The sequence below is a fragment of the Mucor mucedo genome (genome assembly GCF_025094135.1).
Source record: "Mucor mucedo strain NRRL 3635 chromosome Unknown EV154scaffold_159, whole genome shotgun sequence".
Classification (NCBI taxonomy): Eukaryota; Fungi; Mucoromycota; class Mucoromycetes; order Mucorales; family Mucoraceae; genus Mucor; species Mucor mucedo.
The window spans coordinates 21255-38702 of NW_026252443.1; the positions used below are offsets into that span (position 1 = coordinate 21255).

The following is a 17448-nucleotide window of genomic DNA, read 5'->3' on the forward strand; positions in this document are numbered from 1 at the left end:
TTGTTTTTTCGCCCAATCGCAAAGTTTTATTTTTTTTTTTTAAAAAAAAAAAATTCTGAAGCGGGAATTTACTTTTTGGTGCAGAATTTAAAGTTTTCAACTGGTTGATAGTATGTTTGTAAATAAAAAGCACGTTAAACTCTAAAAATTGAATGTCCATTTATACTAGTCAGGTACCACAGTTTCGGTCCCAATTGGAATATAACAAAAAAAAAAAACATTATATTGAATGAGAACTCATCTGTGTATATATGATTATTTCACCTTTTTCATCCGGAAATTACTTAATTCTAAATATGAATAGACCTACCAACCCCTCATCAAGATATTCTCCTTTGCCTAACAGAGCAACTAGAAGTCGTAGTAGCTCCATCTCGTCGGTTACCGGAGAAATTTTGAGGGCACGACTTGACATGGTGGAAGATAAAATTGACAAAATATTGTCTATTCTTTCCGGTGAAGCTGCTGTTTACTCAGCTAGCCCCGCCGCATTGACTAATGAAAGTGTACCTCCTTTCCAAATAGGGGGTGCACTATACAATAGTTTGTCGGTATGTCACCAAGAATAGTGAGAACCGTTCATATATCTAATCTAACTTTTTAATTATAGGCTTGGATTAAAACGTCCATTGCTAACCAAAAGGTTGGTAATCTGGAGTGGAACCTATCCAAGCCATTTACGACGGTAGAGAACACCCGTATAACTAAAAATATTATCGATTTTGTTGGTGCTCAAATCACATTGTCAACCAAAAGGAACTGGACGGAATCCATTACCTACAACGATCTTCAAAACAAGATCAGAAATGTCTTTCGCCGTAAGCAGGATAACGAAAAGCAATCTCCCGCAGCAAAGCTTTTAAAAAATAAGAAAAGTACAAGAAAGGGAAGAAGAATTTCTGTAAGTTACGAATAGGAAATGCGTTTCCAAGGTTAATATATAATATAAATTGTAGAAATGCAAGCACAGAAAAAACGTGATGGTCAACGAGGAGTATGGCAAAAAAATGAGAGATACTTATGGTGATGACATAGAGAAGCTCTTGATAGAGCAACTCCAAAGTGATGAGGAAAGCACGGATTCGGAAATAGGGATGACCGAAAAAAACTCACGCTTGCGGGTTATGGTGCCGCATTGGCGCACAAATGAAGTATACAATATATGAGTGTATTCCTGTTAATAGAATGCATACTAAATCAATTCGTCTTTAGGCTCGTCGCGCATTTAAGCATTTCGATGAGTATGATCTCATTTTGAGAAAAAACGCCCAAAAAGAAAAGGAGACGAAGGATGCGGGACGTTTCAAGCATGTGGTGATTAAGCCCGAATTTCTATCTCAGGCACCCGACTGGGCACGAGTTCCTGAATTGTAAATAAACAATTTTTTTTCTTCTTCTTTTTTTAATCTGTTCCCCCCCCTTTTCCAACAACATTTTTTTTTTTTACATATTCATAGTGGTTTATTAAAATTAAAAAAATGGCATAAGTAAACTAGCTTAAACATATTTTTTTTTTCTTGAGGATTTATTACAATCCAGCCGTTTTGAATTCGTGGATTACTAGAATTGTCAGAACTACATGCAATTGTGATTGCGTTGTGTATTCTATGTACAGGTAAAATCGACAGTTGTATTTTCATAGCCTTTGCATATTTTCTTAGTTTCGTTTTATAAAAATATTGTTACCAGGGTTGACAGGTATAAACTCATCGTACGAAAGCAAATGTGTGTGTGTGTGGGGGGGGGTGACACCGCCGTTAACAATTATGATGTGTTGAAAGAAATATTGTATCTCGCCGTAAAAGCAGGCAACGGATTCCGACGAATGATTGTTTTTTAAAAGAATGTTTGAATATACGCACCTTTCATCGATCTTGCCATACGGCTTTTGTACATAATATCAGATTGAAATGGTTTGAATATCCTGGTGTCGGCACCAACATTAATTGAAGGAATGTTATTGATAAGTGAATTACCATAATTGTTGCATAGATTTGTGTTGGTTAAATGTAAGAGATTGGTGAATGAACGATTTGGATAGCATACAGTGTAATATTCAATAAAAAGCATATGGTGTGATGGATCGAGCGGAGTGGATTTAATTTCAACAAAGCTAGTCGGATGAGAGTATCGCATTTCCGATCCGGTCACCACACCTCCCGAATTGGTATATTCATAGGAAGACAATTCGTAAAAAAATTAATGCAATCTTGAGGACTGGAGTTTGTGTATAAGGATTGGTTGATAGCGCTGGTGTTGTGGAGAATGTGGGCTTGATCTTTAGAAATGATATTGATGCTTGTTAATTGTTTAATGAGAGACGAGATATGACTACTTTCCAAAATATTTGTCATGTACGAAGTTTGAATTGATCGAAGGTTTTCTATTCTCTGTCAACTGTTTCAGAACACCAGTCATTCTTTCGAGGGAGAAACAAGAAAGTGTTGAATGTACAAGCTTGCCACAAGTTGTAACCAGTTTGCATAATGCTTTTTTGTGAAATCCATCAACTAGCCCTATCAAAAAACAATCATTTACTTTAAAGACATATTCCGAATAGTACAAGGTCCAGATTTCGAATACGATACCCTTCATATAAGAAAAAAAGCTCCTGTTATTTTGGCATGTATAGAGCTGCAACCGTTGGGCGTGACGATACTTAAAGCGGGTGTGTCCATACTGGAACATTTTTACACAAAGTTAATAATGGCATTTGCAGTATAGTGTCATAAATTTATAATACCTCTGGTAGTGTTGTAGTTTAAAAAAAAATCCAAACTCTTCATACTTTGACAAAATTGATTTTTGCAAGACCCTGCCAAATGCAATGTATATGATCCTGGGTGGTAGCTTTTAACAAGATCAAGGTATCTCAAACTCCTTAAAACGCTATATCTCATACCGTGGGCCCCCTGTCTTGGCGTTGTCTTTCGGGCATTATTATGGCTATTTAACCACTTGTCGGATTGAATGTCATTCAGCTTCTTGTTGGCGTTTTGCAAGATAATGCATTATATCAAAGCCGGAATAGTCCAAATTAGATGTGTCAGGAAAAAAAAAACTTTAAACGATCTATCACATCGGAAACATGATCGCGTAGAAGAAAATCCAGTCAATCCGCTTCAATTTTCGTTGCATGGGTAAATTCGCACAAGATTTGATACAAAAAGGGCTCTGACAGTAAGCACCGTAATCTTGGCCATGTTTTCCAGAGTTGAATGTAGACATTTAGACACCAAATTAAAGCAGTTAGTTTTTTTTTTTTTTTTTTTTTTTTTTTTTTGCCCTAAAAGCGTCGATTCCATGGTAACCATGCAATTTTACTGTACATCCCATGTCAAACTCAATCCTTTTTTTTGGATGATCACGACGAGGGCAGAGCATAATTTGGCAATCATTGGAGACGTTGGAACTTTGCTTGGTTAAGTTTATAAACGTAAATTAAAAACAAGTGATAATAATGCTGTATTCTATATATTATTTAAACGGCGCTTTACTCAAGCTAAAAAGTCCGTTCCATGATTTCGCATAAAAAAAAAAAAAAAAAAAAAAAAAGGTTAAGCAGCACACAGTCACTGAAAAAGATGTAAACTCGCGTAAAAAAGGGGGGGGGGGAAAGAAATATAATCCTAAATAATACGTGCATAACTTGACTAAACAGTATATTGACATGGACGAGAGAAGAAAAAGACCCACACATCCGGGTTTTTTTTTATGCAAGTCCGTTCATTTTGTGCAACACATGGGGGAAGCCAAGTAAACTGTGGTTAGTTGCAACATAATAATCTGAGTGCTCTTTTTAGTGGATTGTTTATTTTACTAATGATATATAAATTCAAGGCCTAGACCTTTTATTTTACTCTGATTGTACAAAAATTAATCTACTGCCAAAAAAAAAAAAAAAAAAAAAAAACTATTAAACAATGACATCTTTTTCTTTTCTTGAGCACCTACGTGAGCGTCTTATGCAAGGCAAATCACCAATGTCTTTTTTCATGCTCTAAATTCTATGTGAGAGACAGAATCCCCATATCTGTTAGATATACAATGGAAAGCTTTATCCTTATCCGATACTGACTCCGCCCTATGATGGACCTTGCGGCAGTGACCCACAATGTCCCTGTCAACAACAAAAAAAAAAGAAGCAGTTTATCATGGTTTTCCATCATGTTCTCTTGTTTGGGGGGTTTTAAAAATGCCCATGTTTTTTTGGTCAGTGTACAAATGACACGAAAAAAAAAGGGGGGGTATTAGCCTTTTCGTTACTTAAGAGCAGATGTCATATTATTCTGATTTGACGGGGTTTGTATCAAGCTTTTTTGATAAAAGAAGGATGAATACGTCATTGATCTATCAAAAGGTGGGGATGACAGTGTATGGCAAATTATCACATTATGCCAAAGCATGATTCATCTCAAATAAGGCACAAACATGACTTGATATCATAAAAAGAGAAAGAAAAAAAAACAAGAATTATCCATTTGTCTTCTTTCCAAAGGGGGTGGGGAAAGAGTCATTTCACACACGCACTTTTGAAGACGGAGATCCAAACAAAACAAAAAGAAGAAAAAAAAAAAACATTTTTTTTCTCTCTCTCTCACACACACACACACACACACACACACTCGCTTACTCTCTCTCTCTCTCTTTTAACATCATGTCTAATCAAGCTAAAGCAAGACGCATTGCTGTACTGGGAACCAGAGCTGTTGGTAAAAATACAGAAAGAAAGAAATGTTAAATGTTAATAATGTGCTAAAAAAAAGATTGTTTCATCATGTAGGCAAGTCGTCACTTGTTATTCAGTTTTGTGAGAACCATTTTGTCGACAGTTATTATCCTACCATTGAAAATACGTTTACCAAGACTATTAAATACAGAGGATTAGGTATTTTATATATATTTTAAAATATTGGCAGTGAATTGTCGTAAAGAAGAGGGAAGGTGGGGGAAATCTTGTTTGCTAAAATAGGACTGAATATTTAGAATACAAGGTTGAAATCATGGATACAGCTGGTCAGGTAAGAAGGAAAGAGAAGAAGAAGAAGTGAAAAGAATTAAACAAATAGAATTTAGGACGAGTACTCTATATTATCATCACACCACGCTTCCAGTATGAACGGATACGTATTAGTGTACTCTATTTCATCCAAATCTAGTTTTGATATGATCAAGATTATTAGAGATAAAATTTTAGATTTTACTGGATTAGAGACTGTTCCTTGTGTCATTGTTGGTAACAAATCTGATTTAAATATTCAACGACAAGTGACAACACAAGAAGGGTTAGATTTAGCTCAGAGTTGGAATTGTCCCTTTGTTGAAACCTCTGCAAAGCACGACGAAAACGTCTGTAAGTGTTTTATATACTATTGATCATGACCACTATTTGATCTCACTCTCTTATTATTTCATTTAGCCAAAATATTTGATTCATTAATCGCTACCATTGAAAAGGCTAATAATCCTCCACCTGAAGAAAAGGGTGGTTGTGTTTCCATGTAGTCTTTTTTTTATGAAAAAAAAAAAAATAATAAAATTGTAAACAATGCCGCTTTAAAAATAGTCACACGCCAGTGTGCGTGTGTGTGTTCCTCTCTCTCTCTCTCTCTCTCTAATCTATGTCCATTGTGAGTGTGTGTGTGAGGGGGGGAGGGGTCCCAAATACGTAACTGCTCGTAAATTTTCATTTTTTATTTTTTTTTATTTTATTTTTCTCTTTCTTTACATTTTTAAAATCATGTCTCTTCCCAAAAGAATCATCAAGGTACAGTTATAAATAAAGATGGGCTTTTTCTTTTTTTCCCTGTTTAACCTTTTTTTTGTTGTTGTTGTTGTTGTTGTCTGGTAGGAAACCGAGCGTTTGTTAGCAGATCCTGCACCTGGAATCAGTGCTACACCTCATGAGGAAAACTTGCGTTACTTTGATGTAATTATTGCTGGACCTGATCAATCTCCATTTGAAGGTAAAAAAAAGAGAGAACTATTTTATATACAATAGGAAAAAAAGTAGATTAAACGTGTCCCCCCCAAAAAAAAGGTGGTGTCTTTCATTTAGAATTATTCTTACCCGAGGATTACCCCATGGGACCTCCTAAAGTACGTTTCTTGACAAAGATTTACCATCCCAATATCGATAAGTTGGGTCGTATCTGTCTTGATATTCTTAAAGGTTTGTTTTCACCCCCGTATCCATGCAGAGGTTTTTTTTTGAAAAAAATGATAATAAAAAAAACTCATGTATAATATTAGATAAATGGTCACCCGCTCTCCAAATTCGTACCGTGTTGCTTTCTATACAAGCATTATTATCAGCTCCTAACCCCGATGATCCTTTGGCTAACGATGTTGCTTCTCATTGGAAGGAGGATGAAAAGGGTGCTATTGAACAAGGTAATGACTTATTATTTTTAATGTAGAGGGGCTCATAATTAACTCTCTTTTTTTTTTTTCTGTAGCTCGTCAATGGACCCAAATGTACGCTCATACATAAATCTAATTTATATATAACAAAAAAAAAAAGAGAGTGAGAGAGATAGGACGACTACAATAAACATTTTATCAATCCCCTTATATACATGATATAGAGAATTTTCATTATTATTATTAAAAAAAAAAAAAAAAAAGTCACCGTCCAATGACCATTTAACAAGAAAAAAAAAAAAAGAAGAATTGATACTATGTTTCTTTCTCAGTGACATCTTAATCATGAATAAAGACAACAACTGTCAAAGTAAGCAACACTTGATTTATAAAGAGAGAAAAGCACCACTACTCAAAAAAAATTTTAAAATCATAGTCATTGTATCTCCTACTACCACAGAAATGAAACTGACACCCGATCACGGTTCAGAAGAAACCACTGTTACTGTGGTCGTACAAGCGTTTCCTTCTTGCATCGTTAAGCTTGCCTTTAACACTTTACTGGTAGATACAAACCCTATCATGAGGGATAAAGATCATACCGTCTTGATGGCCTCCGTACCACCCTTTTCACGCACAAATGCTCAAACCTTTTCTGTACCCGTCAGCCTATGTTTCATCAAGAATAATTATGTGACATCCAGTCTCTTTGTAGCTAATTTCATCTATGATACAGTAGGGAGTGGTATGCATCATCAACGTACATTAATACATTTTCTTTTTTTTTTTTATAAACCAGAGCTCTTTTCTAACCTCTCTTGTGATTAATCTTTTTTTTTTTTTTTTAAAAAAAAAAATAAAATAAAGTAGATGGCAGTGATGTATTGAAAGCTCTGTATCCAAAGTCATTGAGTGGTAAGTCCGTCAGAAGGGTGCCCTTATATTTATCTGATGCAATATGAAAAAAATAGTAAATGATCAGAACAAGTCCACTGTGGTTGCTCCTCGTATGGAGGAACCTGGTCGTACACGTGGAAAAGGGCCTTATACACCTGCTGTTTCAATTACAGATTACAACCCTTACCCTAGCCTACACTTTCGTTCAAATCTGATTATGGTAGGTGATATAATGACCATGACACATGATTGGACACAGAGGGAGATACAAGAAGGACGACGTCTCGTTCAATTCTTTCGAGAAGAAGAGGAAGCTCAAGCGATGATCCGTTGTAGATTTCATCCGATGGCGACGACAACAACAACAACGATGGAAAGTGTGCCCACCATGATGATGGTCTCGTGTATCTATTGGGAGGAAAAAAAGGACTATTTTATCACTTCAGTGGATTGTATTCAATTGATTGAATTTCTTTTAAAAATCAAGTTTAGTATGGAAGAAAGAAATCGTGTTCGACGTAATTTAGAAGGATTTCGTCCTTACACTGTAAGTAAAGGTGCAGTGGAGAGTGCTCGTTTCTTTCAAAAGATTATGGGATTTCCAAAACCTAAACCACGTAACATTGAAAAAGATCTCAAGGTCTTTTCCTGGAAGACTTTACCTTATGCTTTAAAGAAAATTGTCATTAAATACACCATGACACTCTGATTTTTTTTTTTAAAAAAAAATAATAATAAATAGGGTTCCCCCTCTTTTCTTTTTTTATTTTCTTTTTGTTTCATTCTCTCTTTTAGTATGCCACATAATACCAGATAAAGAGTGATAGGATAAAGAGGACCAAGGCAACAGAGACAAGAGCCATGAATCGATTCCAACGATAAAACATCAAGATAGTATCCTTCTCGGGATCATAATCCGTACAAGTCCATAGGGTCTTTGAACACATTCTTCCGTTCGCCAAGAGGGAAGGATGAACAGCCATCATGACCTGTCCATTCAATTCCATCGTATGCGTTGCAGGTAAACAATATCCGCCAACCCACCAACAAGGGAAACACAAGAAACCAAATAAAAACAAGGTAGACTGCAAGTGAAAGACATTTACCACGGGTGTCATCCTTTGAAAGGAATCGATGGGTAGAGGTGAGTTGGAAGAGGTAAGTGTGGAGATGGTGGCTACCGTCAGTCGTTTCGGATGCACGAGAAAAGAGTTAGCCGCACGCCATTTGGATACACGTGGTGAAATAGGGTAGATCGAACAAGGTCGTGTAGGATGCCATGTACGTCTTCTTTGCTTTTTCTTGCTCTTAGCAACCGGTTGACCCTGCCATGGTGATTTTAATGAGTAGGATCGAATAGGATAAGCCATTAGAAAGAAGGAAAGAAAACAAAAAGAGAGAGAGAGAATATCATCCATTCTTTTTTTTTAATCTTAATGAATTCAATGGAATGCTTCCCATAGACATATGAAGCCTTTCTTTTCATATCTTTTATATCTCTTCCCCCTATTTTTTAAACTTTTTTTTTTCTAAAGGAGTTTAATTATGCGTATCTTTTACATATTTCGTGATAGTATCAGGATCAAAACTGAGAGAGAAATGCGGGTAATAGGTTTCACCCTATGGGTTAAAAAAAAAAAAAAATGAAAATAATAATGACACTCTTTTTTTTTTTTTTTTTTTTGCTTCTCCTGTGTAAACTCCGTTCATTTATTACACTTGTTGAGTGGCATCAATGACCTCTCCTTCTACATCCAAAAATCCATAATCCGAGCACTGCTTCACCAACTCTTCTGCAACAGGTACAGCCAATTTCTCCAACACTTTGTTCATTTCATCTAATTGACCTGTTTTAAGTGCCTTTTGAAAATCAACGGGCATAGCGGTATACACCTGATAGGCCTCTTTGTCCTCAGGTTCTGGTACACGAATGATTAACTGTGATCCATCACCCACAGGTTGAAGCTGAATGGTTTCTACTTGAGGATGATCCGTTCCTTCTTCAGCAGCAATTTCAATACATCTTGATTGAATACGACCGTATGTCTTTTCTACATCGTCAAAAAACATTTTACGACCCTGTGTATTGGGTGCACTCATTCTACACGTTTTAAAAAAAAAGGGGGGGGGGATAAGTATTATTTTTACAAAAAAAAAAGAAAAAGAGTCTTTGCAACGAACCGAGAGAAAAATACATCCAAACCATCTTTACCAAGTTGGCCGGCATACTGGATCATCAAGGATTGAATCACACAATTTTTAGCATAGGCTTCTTCTCCTTTTAACTGAGCTGTAAAAGCGTTACCCAAAATTGAATCGGAGGTCTTTTCATTAATGATGTCCATATGGTTTTTCAAGTACTTGTAACTATCCTCAAAGCCTCGCAATTTGGAAAAGGCCGTGGCTTCAGGTGACATGTCAATATCCTCCTCCTCCTCATCCTCTTCTTCATCATCAGCATCTGTTGCTTCTTTCTGCCCTCCGGTTGTTACTTTGGGTAATTGTGCATGAGGGTTCAAGGTCTCTACGACCTTTTGTGTCTTCTTTTTAGTCACAGGTTTAGGCTTATTTAAAATCTATAGCGAAAATTGGGTGAAAAAGTGGGGGATGGGTTAGTTACCTTATACCAACGCTACACACACAACAAAAAACTTTTTTTTTTTGTACCGTCTTGTTAGCGGTCTCGGTAAACATGTTTTCACTCGTCATTTTCTTGGCGGCCTCTTGGTTGAGTTTCTGGAGCTCTGCCTCTGCACCCACCAAGGTCTTTTGGACAGTCTCTTGTGTTTGTTGAAAGCGACTCAGGAGGGTGGATTTCACTTGAGCGGGTGAGGAAGAAGCTAAACCTGTAGCAATCTGAGCCTTCATGGCAGCAAAGACTTGAGTGACGTTCATGGGGTCTTGTCCGTTGGGGGAAGGCACCATCATACTTGGATCGGCTTCTACTTGTTGCTTATCCAGAGCTTGTACAACACGTCCAATCCCTTCCATATCAGTTCCTGTAGAGAGCATGGAAGCCAATTGTTGTACTTTATTCAAGACGTTTTGTTGCTGTGGGATGAAGGTGGATAAATAATCAATTTTGGCTTTACGTTCAGCGCGTTCACGATGGATGGATTCTTGCTTCCATTTAATCATGGAACGTTTATCGACATTAGGGTGGACTTCAATGTCCGAGTCGTCGGATAACTCGAGGTTATCCCATTTGCTATAGTCCAAAGGCATTTTTTTTTTTTAATTATAAAAAAAGAGATGAAGGGGAAAGGGAAATAAAGGGGGAGAATACACTTGTTATTATTTATATCTCCTCTGTGACCTTTTTTTTCAAGGCATATATCCCATAAAAAAAAAAAAACGCGTATTTTTTTGTATATTTAAACAGTTAAAAAAAAGTATACACAATTTTTATGCACTGCAAACAGAACAAAATGACTTTTTTTATTATTATAATCAATACGCTTTATTGTCTGATGAATTCTTTTTTTTTTATATAAAAAAATAAAAAAGATTTAGGTGAGAAGCAGAGGGTTTTTTTTCTTAGTTTAAGAACGTTCACCACGAAGACGACGAGCCAATTGGATATCCTTGGGTTGAATGGTGACACGCTTAGCATGAATAGCGGCCAAGTTAGTATCTAATTATAAAGAAGGGGGGGAGAGTGAGTACGAATGTATATATATATATAAAAAAAAGGAGACAATAAAAAGTTTTTTTTTTGTTGTTGTTGTACCTTCAAAGAGAGAGACCAAGTAGGCTTCAGAAGCTTCTTGAAGGGCACCAATGGCAGAAGATTGGAAACGTAAATCGGTCTTGAAATCTTGAGCAATTTCACGAACGAGACGTTGGAAGGGAAGCTTACGGATTAAGAGTTCGGTAGACTTTTGGTAACGACGAATTTCACGAAGAGCAACGGTACCGGGTCTGTAACGATGAGGCTTCTTGACACCACCAGTGGAAGGAGCAGATTTACGAGCAGCCTTGGTGGCCAATTGCTTACGAGGTGCCTTACCACCAGTAGACTTACGAGCTGTTTGCTTAGTACGAGCCATCTTGAATTTTATACAGAAAGAATAAAAAGAAAAAAGAAAATTAAAAAAAAAAAAAAATTTTAAGAATGGGCGTAATAATAATAAAAAAAAAAAAAAAGGTGACGTCCCTTGGAAGCGCGCGACAGTGTAATATTTACAATACACCTTTTTTTTTTTTTCATGAAAATTAAAAAAAAAAAAAAAAAAAACGCGTAAAGAATCGCGTTGCTATTGGCGTTTTTGAATTTTTTTTTTTTTTTGTCGTCATCATTTAAAATTTTTCTATATAATTAAACCAGTTTAAAATTGCTTTCTTTTTTTTTTTCTCTTCTTCTTTTTCCCCATTTTATTTAAATAATTAATAGTAAGTAATAAAAAAAAAAAAAAAAAAATTATGTCTCATGAAATGATCAATTGTACTCATTGTATCTAATAGTGACTGGTCGTGGAAAAGGTGGTAAAGGACTCGGAAAGGGAGGAGCTAAGCGTCACAGAAAGATTCTCCGTGATAACATTCAAGGTATTACCAAGCCTGCTATTCGTCGTCTCGCTCGTCGTGGTGGTGTCAAGCGTATCTCTGGTCTCATTTACGAAGAAACCCGTGGTGTCCTCAAGGTCTTCCTTGAAAACGTCATTCGCGATGCCGTCACTTACACTGAACACGCCAAGAGAAAGACTGTCACCTCTTTAGATGTTGTCTATGCTCTCAAGAGACAAGGCCGTACCCTCTATGGTTTCGGTGGATAAATATTCTTTTAATAAATACCTTTTTTTTTTTTTAATTTCTTTATTTTATGTATCGTGATTTTTTTATATATTATAAAAAAACGTAATGTTTATCACTGTTGTTATTCATGATCAATGTAAGCTTGGATCTCTTCGGGTAAAGGTGGTTGAGCATGCATCATATGATCTTCTAGTACGGCTTCATTGTAACGCTCAACGTGAACTCGGACATGCGAAATAGGAGGAAATGCATTTACTTTACTTAGTACGAGACGTTGTTTACTGTGTTGCAGATAACCTCGAATGTAATTCTGGTTTTTTTTATATATATATTAGATTCATCATTGATTTGTCCCCCCCCTTTTTTTTTTTCTTATTTATTTACCTGGCTCACCAGTGATACGAGAATGCATTCCATGTCTTCCACCGTATACGATGTACCTGTTGGAGAAGCGAAATAAAATGCTTTTAAACAGTCCCGAAATTCAATGACAGGAATTGTCTGATTTAACTTTTGCTTTTGATGATACCTTTTAAAGAGAGAGAGGGGGGTTATGATACATAATAATAATAAAAAACAATAAAAAAAAAGCACCTACATGTTTTTAATTAAACAACGCCAAACAAGCACGATCCCCCTTTCTTTTAATAACAGGTAGGTCAGATGACTATAAAAGTAATCAAAGTAGGTTTCCAAGTGTTGCAAATACCCCTTCAAATGACCGGACCGTAAAGCCTTTAGGAGGTCAGCATAAGGTGCTGTCAATTCGTAGGTTTCTAGTAATTGCAATGAAGGAAAATGTCCCAAGATAATGCGTGTTGGTATCAAGTAATGAAGAATCACTCGCTTATTATGCCAATGTCCTATGTGACACTTTTGAAAAGCAAACAGCAAGCAATCCTGAGCCTTTTCATGTTTTGATTTTGTTAGTTGAGTCTAATATAGACACTAAAAATATTTTTTTATAATCTATCCAAACCTTTTTCAATTGACCATTGTATAATGCGTATCTTCCCAGGTAGTATTTATACGTGACTTGTTGACTGATTGGAAAGAGGTCTAGGTCCAATCCACCCGTACGAATATTGGAAATAAAGGTTTGACACATGCGCATCGAATTTAAGCGAAAGTAAACCTTGAAGGCCAAATTAGTGACATGAAATATACCTTGTCGTTTAGAACTGTCAATAGGTGAACGATCTGCCAACATGATATTAAACACTTTCGAAAGTAATCGAGCAGCTGTATTTGCTTTACGTGCCTTTCCTTTTAATCCCGTTTTATCCACCTACAAATTACAAATTTTTGCCACACACACACCCAAATTAGTCAACACCTCCCTTTTTTTAATGCAAATTCCAATGATTTACACTTAGCGCGAGTTCGACTAGGTTGGTAGAAAGCGTATTCATGACAGGTACTTGATAAAATGTATCGGATCCATTAAAGACAGGAATAAACGAACTAGTCTTGTTACTATTAAAATAGGACGCCCTTTAATTTTTAATTCTATCCTTCTTACCTGTAAAAGGTGGCAAACTTTTCAAACAAGGCTTCTATATCGGTATCGTATAAATAACGTATCATATGAAGGTAATTTACTATGCATTCAGATAAAGCAAACGATGTGTCTTCTAATTGACTCGTCACTAACTTTTCCACTTGTGTCTCATTCACCTAATATAAATCAGTCTCCTCCCCTTCTCTCTACTTTGTAGCACCCCCCATGTTACCTGGTTAAGAGCTTGCATTAGCCCTGACACCACACCATGCGTCTCATCGATGCTAATCAATTGACTAAACTGTTCTCTATCTTGATGTTCATAGGATTCTCGTACTAATGTCACAAAGTCCTCAATGTGGTTCATTTCTTTTTTTTGTGAATATATATAAAGAAAAGAAAAGGAACTTTGGCTCCCGCCCCGGAAGGGCTCTGCTGCTGCATCAAGTGACTGTCCAATGAAAACACGCTTTGGGAGGGAGAAAATTGATTTTAATTTTATTTTGTGATAAAATACGATAGAACAAAGTGTGATAAAATGAGACACTGTAGTGTGCTCTTCAGTCATCACGGATAAGCTGAAAGGGAGGATATATCAATAGGCCCCTCCACCAATTCTACTTACTGAGAGGGATGTTGAAGTGTAGATGACGGAGACCACGTTCCCTTCCCCTTCGCTTTCTTTTTTTTTTTTGTAAGTTGAATATATGTAAGTTATGAAGTGCTTTAATGAACTCTACACTTTTTTTATACAGAGCATAATCTTTACAGTGAGTAGGGTGGAGGATTTGTACACTCTCTTCTTTTTTAAAACTCATATTAATAAACCATGTCCTAAAGTAGAAGGATTGAAATATATCGGCCGATTTTTTTTTTTTTTTTTTTTATTGAGTTACTCTGTAAGGCCAATGGTTTCTATAGGCCTTCAGTTTCTACCACGACTTGAAAGGGTATATCTTACCCATTAAAACTGTTGCTATTGTTATTGTTGCTGTTGTTGGCATCCTAGGGACGCAAAAAAGCGGGTTCAATGTCAAAAAAAAAAAAAAAAGCGAGAAAATGAAACACCGCAGACATCGCACACACACACACACGCACACACAGACACACACACACACACAGAAATTGATGACATCGTAATCTGGCGGTGAACCAGGCCCTCCCCACAAATTTTTTTTTTTTTTTAGTTGCAAACCCGTCTCTTTTTTTATTTTTTTGTTTTTTCTTTTTTTTTAACTCATTAAATTAATTTAACCATGTCTGACGCTGCTGAAGTTACAAAGTTATCCACCGGTATATTATTTTTTACACATGCACCACCCCATGGCGTGTTTTATTTATATATAGAGTGGGAGAATGAAACTAAACTTTTTTTTTTTTTTAATTAATTCATTATTTAGCTGGTTTCGATGCTCGGTAACGTGTTTTTTATTTGTGAAGTCAATGAGAGAATAAGTCGACTAACCCCCCCCTCTCTTTTGTAGTTTCCCCAACACCAACCAGACTAAGCAGTATGAGAAACCCCGAAAATAGAAGCCCAAAAAAAAAAAAAAAAAAAAAAAACTAACAGCCTTTTTTTTTTTTTTGTAGCTGCTGGCAGAACTATGTTGATTACTACAAGTGTATTAACGCTCGTGGTGAAGATTTCGCTCCTTGCAAGCAATTTTTCAGAGCTTATCACGCTTTGTGTCCTAACGAATGGGTAAGCAAACCTTGTTGTTATAAAAGAGGTTGTGCAGTGTGAACTAATGGGAAATATTGTAGATTGAAAAGTGGGATACTCTCAGAGAAGAAGGTCGTAACCCTTCCAACTTTGAAGTTTAGAGCGAGATACGATATATATAAAAAAATAAGAAATAATCTATATTAAAACCTTCCACCCCCTCCCTTATATAAATTTGTTCTTAAATTGTACACTTTTTTTTTTTTTTTTTTTTTTTTTTTTTTTAAAAAGAATTATGGTTTTTTTTTTTTTATTAGTAATATTTACATGGTTTTTTTTTTGTTTAAAAAAAAAAAAAAAATTGTTAAATTAGAACGAAATGCGGCGTCTTTGCCACCAAATGGTATTGCCACGAATGACAGTTGATTTTGGCATAAATTTAGTCGTGTTGATCAAATGCGTCAATTGATCGGATATGTCTAGAATGTCTATCGCATCATCGTCATCCTCTCCTCCTTTTCCTCCTTCTTCCTGTTGAGGAGGGTCATGTTTACTTGCACTAACGTCAATGAGAGCAGCCATACAAGGGCTATGAATGACCTGTCGACTCACCGCACCCAAGCACAATGTCTGCAACCCGAATTCCTCTTTTATAATCTCTTGTCCTTTTCTTTGACTACGGAGGGTCTCCATTTCATTATTTACACGTTGCACCACCGCTGCAAAGAATTCCGTCCCCAAGCAACGCGAGTCACTGATACTCATCATCCGCAGTTGACGACACTGCTGTATGATGGCCGTCAGGGTATCTTGGCTGATCTTTTCTCTATCATTATTAAATATACAAATTTGTCGTAATCGCACACATTTGGCTGCAATGTAACGTATCGATTTATCCGTCAATTGACAGGCATTCCCAATACTTAGGTACTCCAATGTCCCACCACAACCATTCGCCAACGTCGCTAAACTACTGTCACTGATGGGTGTGGTCCCCATGATCTCGACCGATTTCAGTTGTGGGTTCGTCATGGCTAACTTGCACAGGGTCGAACTCTGAATCGTCGTGCAATTGGTCAAGGTGATGGATTCCAGACACCGCCAGGTCATGTATTTGGCCATCTCGTACACCGAATCGTCGGTTTTAGGTGAATACGAATGGAGTCGGATCGATTTTAGTTTTGGGCAGTTGTGGGCAAAATGTGCTAAAGGCAGGCTTTGCGTATGACGTGGTGTTGCTGCTGCTGCTGCTGCTGCTGCTGCTGCTGCTGATGGAGAAGGGGCACCGTGAGGGGGAGGTCTCATCTGCTGATGCTGTTGTTGTGGTTGTTGTAGTTGTTGTTGTTGTTGCTGCTGTGGTGGTTGTGGTAGGAAAGGCTGCTTCTGTAGCTGATGAACCTGCTGCAAATGAAGAGGAGGATGAGCAGCCGAGACGGGTCTTTGTGGATGTGGATGTTGCTGCTGTATGTGTTGCTGTTGCCTTGGTAAAAGAGGCGGGGGTAAGCGTCTATTGATGTTGGCGGGTGGCGCTACAGAGCGGGTATGATGAAAGGTGATGGAAATGGAGAGTAAATTTGGACAGAGCAAAGTGATGAGGAAAATATGACTTGCATTGAGATAAAAGTCTTTATCTGAATGAATGAGTTCCAGATGAGAGATATAATGACCGTAGGACTTGTTCTTGGAGAGGATATGAAAGATCCTTTCAAACTCTTTCTCTCGCACGAATTTAAACTTGGACCAAAGCTTTTTGGAAGAGGCAATGTGCCAGTCTTTGGATACGAGTGTTGTTTTTAAAAGGTCTGGACGTTCAAGATAGGAGAATATGCGATCCAGTGGTAATGTCACAATGGGTGTGTTGTTAGATGCTATTTTGGCATCACTTGTCATATATATGTTTAGAAATTCCACACACTTTTTTTTTTTTTCTTTTTTTTTCTAAAAAAAAAATAATTGTATCTGCTTTTCTTTTTTTTTTTTTTTTTTACTTCTTTTTTCTTTTCTATCTGTCTGTCGCTCGCTCGCTTTTCCCGTCCCCCCTCTTTTTTTTCTTTTTTTTTTCTCGGCTTGAGGTCTTTTTATGTCCAATGTTTGTTCTTCTCTAAATAAAGAAAAACGCGTTTTGTTGTTTAAAGAAGCGAACAAAAAGAAGAAAAAGGAAAAAAGAAGAAACAAAAAAAAAAAAAAAAAAATTAATTAGACGCAAAAAAAAAAAAAATCACAAATGATATCATAGAATTATCCTAATTTAGTAATCACGCATTTTTTT

The 17448-nt window shown here is 36.6% G+C and overlaps 10 protein-coding genes across 10 annotated transcripts; 5 read left to right on the top strand and 5 right to left on the bottom strand.

Annotated features, from left to right (window-relative positions):
* Positions 1 to 4600: 4600 nt before the first annotated feature.
* On the top strand, positions 4601 to 5563 carry EV154DRAFT_526918 (ferrous iron transporter B). The gene is made up of 5 exons (XM_051603439.1): positions 4601 to 4712; positions 4784 to 4888; positions 4987 to 5021; positions 5077 to 5353; positions 5420 to 5563. The coding sequence occupies exons 1-5, from the start codon at positions 4658 to 4660 to the stop codon at positions 5503 to 5505; spliced, it is 558 nt and encodes a 185-aa protein (XP_051452047.1). The 5' UTR covers positions 4601 to 4657; the 3' UTR covers positions 5506 to 5563.
* A 164-nt stretch (positions 5564 to 5727) lies between these two features.
* On the top strand, positions 5728 to 6651 carry EV154DRAFT_526919 (ubiquitin-conjugating enzyme E2 N). Its single transcript, XM_051603440.1, has 5 exons — positions 5728 to 5767; positions 5852 to 5966; positions 6041 to 6172; positions 6253 to 6393; positions 6459 to 6651. Exons 1-5 carry the CDS (start codon positions 5741 to 5743, stop codon positions 6491 to 6493), a joined length of 450 nt encoding a protein of 149 aa, XP_051452048.1. The 5' UTR covers positions 5728 to 5740; the 3' UTR covers positions 6494 to 6651.
* An 826-nt stretch (positions 6652 to 7477) lies between these two features.
* EV154DRAFT_430245 (uncharacterized protein) lies at positions 7478 to 7969 on the top strand (the record flags this gene model as incomplete). The annotated part of the gene is made up of 1 exon (XM_051596526.1): positions 7478 to 7969. The coding sequence occupies one exon, from the start codon at positions 7478 to 7480 to the stop codon at positions 7967 to 7969; it is 492 nt and encodes a 163-aa protein (XP_051452049.1).
* Positions 7970 to 8007: 38 nt separating this feature from the next.
* EV154DRAFT_78479 (uncharacterized protein) lies at positions 8008 to 8743 on the bottom strand. The gene has a single exon (XM_051607774.1). The coding sequence runs from the start codon at positions 8676 to 8678 to the stop codon at positions 8052 to 8054; it is 627 nt and encodes a 208-aa protein (XP_051452050.1). The 5' UTR covers positions 8679 to 8743; the 3' UTR covers positions 8008 to 8051.
* Positions 8744 to 8973: 230 nt separating this feature from the next.
* EV154DRAFT_430267 (uncharacterized protein) lies at positions 8974 to 10485 on the bottom strand (the record flags this gene model as incomplete). Its single annotated transcript, XM_051596527.1, has 3 exons — positions 8974 to 9361; positions 9442 to 9824; positions 9913 to 10485. 3 exons carry the CDS (start codon positions 10483 to 10485, stop codon positions 8974 to 8976), a joined length of 1344 nt encoding a protein of 447 aa, XP_051452051.1.
* Positions 10486 to 10672: 187 nt separating this feature from the next.
* Positions 10673 to 11309, bottom strand: EV154DRAFT_555954 (histone H3; the record flags this gene model as incomplete). Its single annotated transcript, XM_051605317.1, has 2 exons — positions 10673 to 10894; positions 10991 to 11309. 2 exons carry the CDS (start codon positions 11307 to 11309, stop codon positions 10803 to 10805), a joined length of 411 nt encoding a protein of 136 aa, XP_051452052.1. The 3' UTR covers positions 10673 to 10802.
* Positions 11310 to 11604: 295 nt separating this feature from the next.
* Positions 11605 to 12094, top strand: EV154DRAFT_78500 (uncharacterized protein). Its single transcript, XM_051607775.1, has 2 exons — positions 11605 to 11652; positions 11725 to 12094. Coding segments are annotated over exons 1-2 (312 nt in total). The 5' UTR covers positions 11605 to 11651; the 3' UTR covers positions 12036 to 12094.
* Positions 11660 to 13324, bottom strand: EV154DRAFT_78518 (uncharacterized protein). Its single transcript, XM_051607776.1, has 4 exons — positions 12995 to 13324; positions 12614 to 12921; positions 12400 to 12544; positions 11660 to 12325 (listed from the first exon to the last, which is right to left on the bottom strand). Exons 1-4 carry the CDS (start codon positions 13223 to 13225, stop codon positions 12137 to 12139), a joined length of 873 nt encoding a protein of 290 aa, XP_051452054.1. The 5' UTR covers positions 13226 to 13324; the 3' UTR covers positions 11660 to 12136.
* Positions 13325 to 14772: 1448 nt separating this feature from the next.
* Positions 14773 to 15340, top strand: EV154DRAFT_540419 (cytochrome c oxidase, subunit VIb; the record flags this gene model as incomplete). Its single annotated transcript, XM_051604413.1, has 4 exons — positions 14773 to 14798; positions 15001 to 15027; positions 15107 to 15218; positions 15281 to 15340. The coding sequence occupies 4 exons, from the start codon at positions 14773 to 14775 to the stop codon at positions 15338 to 15340; spliced, it is 225 nt and encodes a 74-aa protein (XP_051452055.1).
* Positions 15341 to 15472: 132 nt separating this feature from the next.
* Positions 15473 to 17117, bottom strand: EV154DRAFT_526931 (uncharacterized protein). Its single transcript, XM_051603441.1, has one exon. It carries the CDS (start codon positions 17067 to 17069, stop codon positions 15549 to 15551), a length of 1521 nt encoding a protein of 506 aa, XP_051452056.1. The 5' UTR covers positions 17070 to 17117; the 3' UTR covers positions 15473 to 15548.
* Between the last annotated feature and the right edge of the window lie 331 nt (positions 17118 to 17448).

Bases quoted from the DNA above. Each gene is read 5' to 3' on its own strand.
- EV154DRAFT_526918 (XM_051603439.1), top strand. From the start codon at position 4,658: ATGTCTAATCAAGCTAAAGCAAGACGCATTGCTGTACTGGGAACCAGA. The intron at 4,713-4,783 runs GTAAAAATACAG...TTCATCATGTAG, and splicing joins ACTGGGAACCAGAGCTGTTG to GCAAGTCGTCACTTGTTATT. The intron at 5,022-5,076 runs GTAAGAAGGAAA...AATAGAATTTAG, and splicing joins TCATGGATACAGCTGGTCAG to GACGAGTACTCTATATTATC.
- EV154DRAFT_526919 (XM_051603440.1), top strand. From the start codon at position 5,741: ATGTCTCTTCCCAAAAGAATCATCAAG. The intron at 5,967-6,040 runs GTAAAAAAAAGA...CCCAAAAAAAAG, and splicing joins TGATCAATCTCCATTTGAAG to GTGGTGTCTTTCATTTAGAA. The intron at 6,173-6,252 runs GTTTGTTTTCAC...GTATAATATTAG, and splicing joins CTGTCTTGATATTCTTAAAG to ATAAATGGTCACCCGCTCTC.
- EV154DRAFT_78479 (XM_051607774.1), bottom strand. From the start codon at position 8,678: ATGGATGATATTCTCTCTCTCTCTTTTTGTTTTCTTTCCTTCTTTCTA.
- EV154DRAFT_78518 (XM_051607776.1), bottom strand. From the start codon at position 13,225: ATGTTGGCAGATCGTTCACCTATTGACAGTTCTAAACGACAAGGTATA. The intron at 12,922-12,994 runs GTTTGGATAGAT...AAACATGAAAAG, and splicing joins ACAATGGTCAATTGAAAAAG to GCTCAGGATTGCTTGCTGTT. The intron at 12,326-12,399 runs GTAAATAAATAA...AAAAAAAACCAG, and splicing joins TCGTATCACTGGTGAGCCAG to AATTACATTCGAGGTTATCT.
- EV154DRAFT_526931 (XM_051603441.1), bottom strand. From the start codon at position 17,069: ATGACAAGTGATGCCAAAATAGCATCTAACAACACACCCATTGTGACA.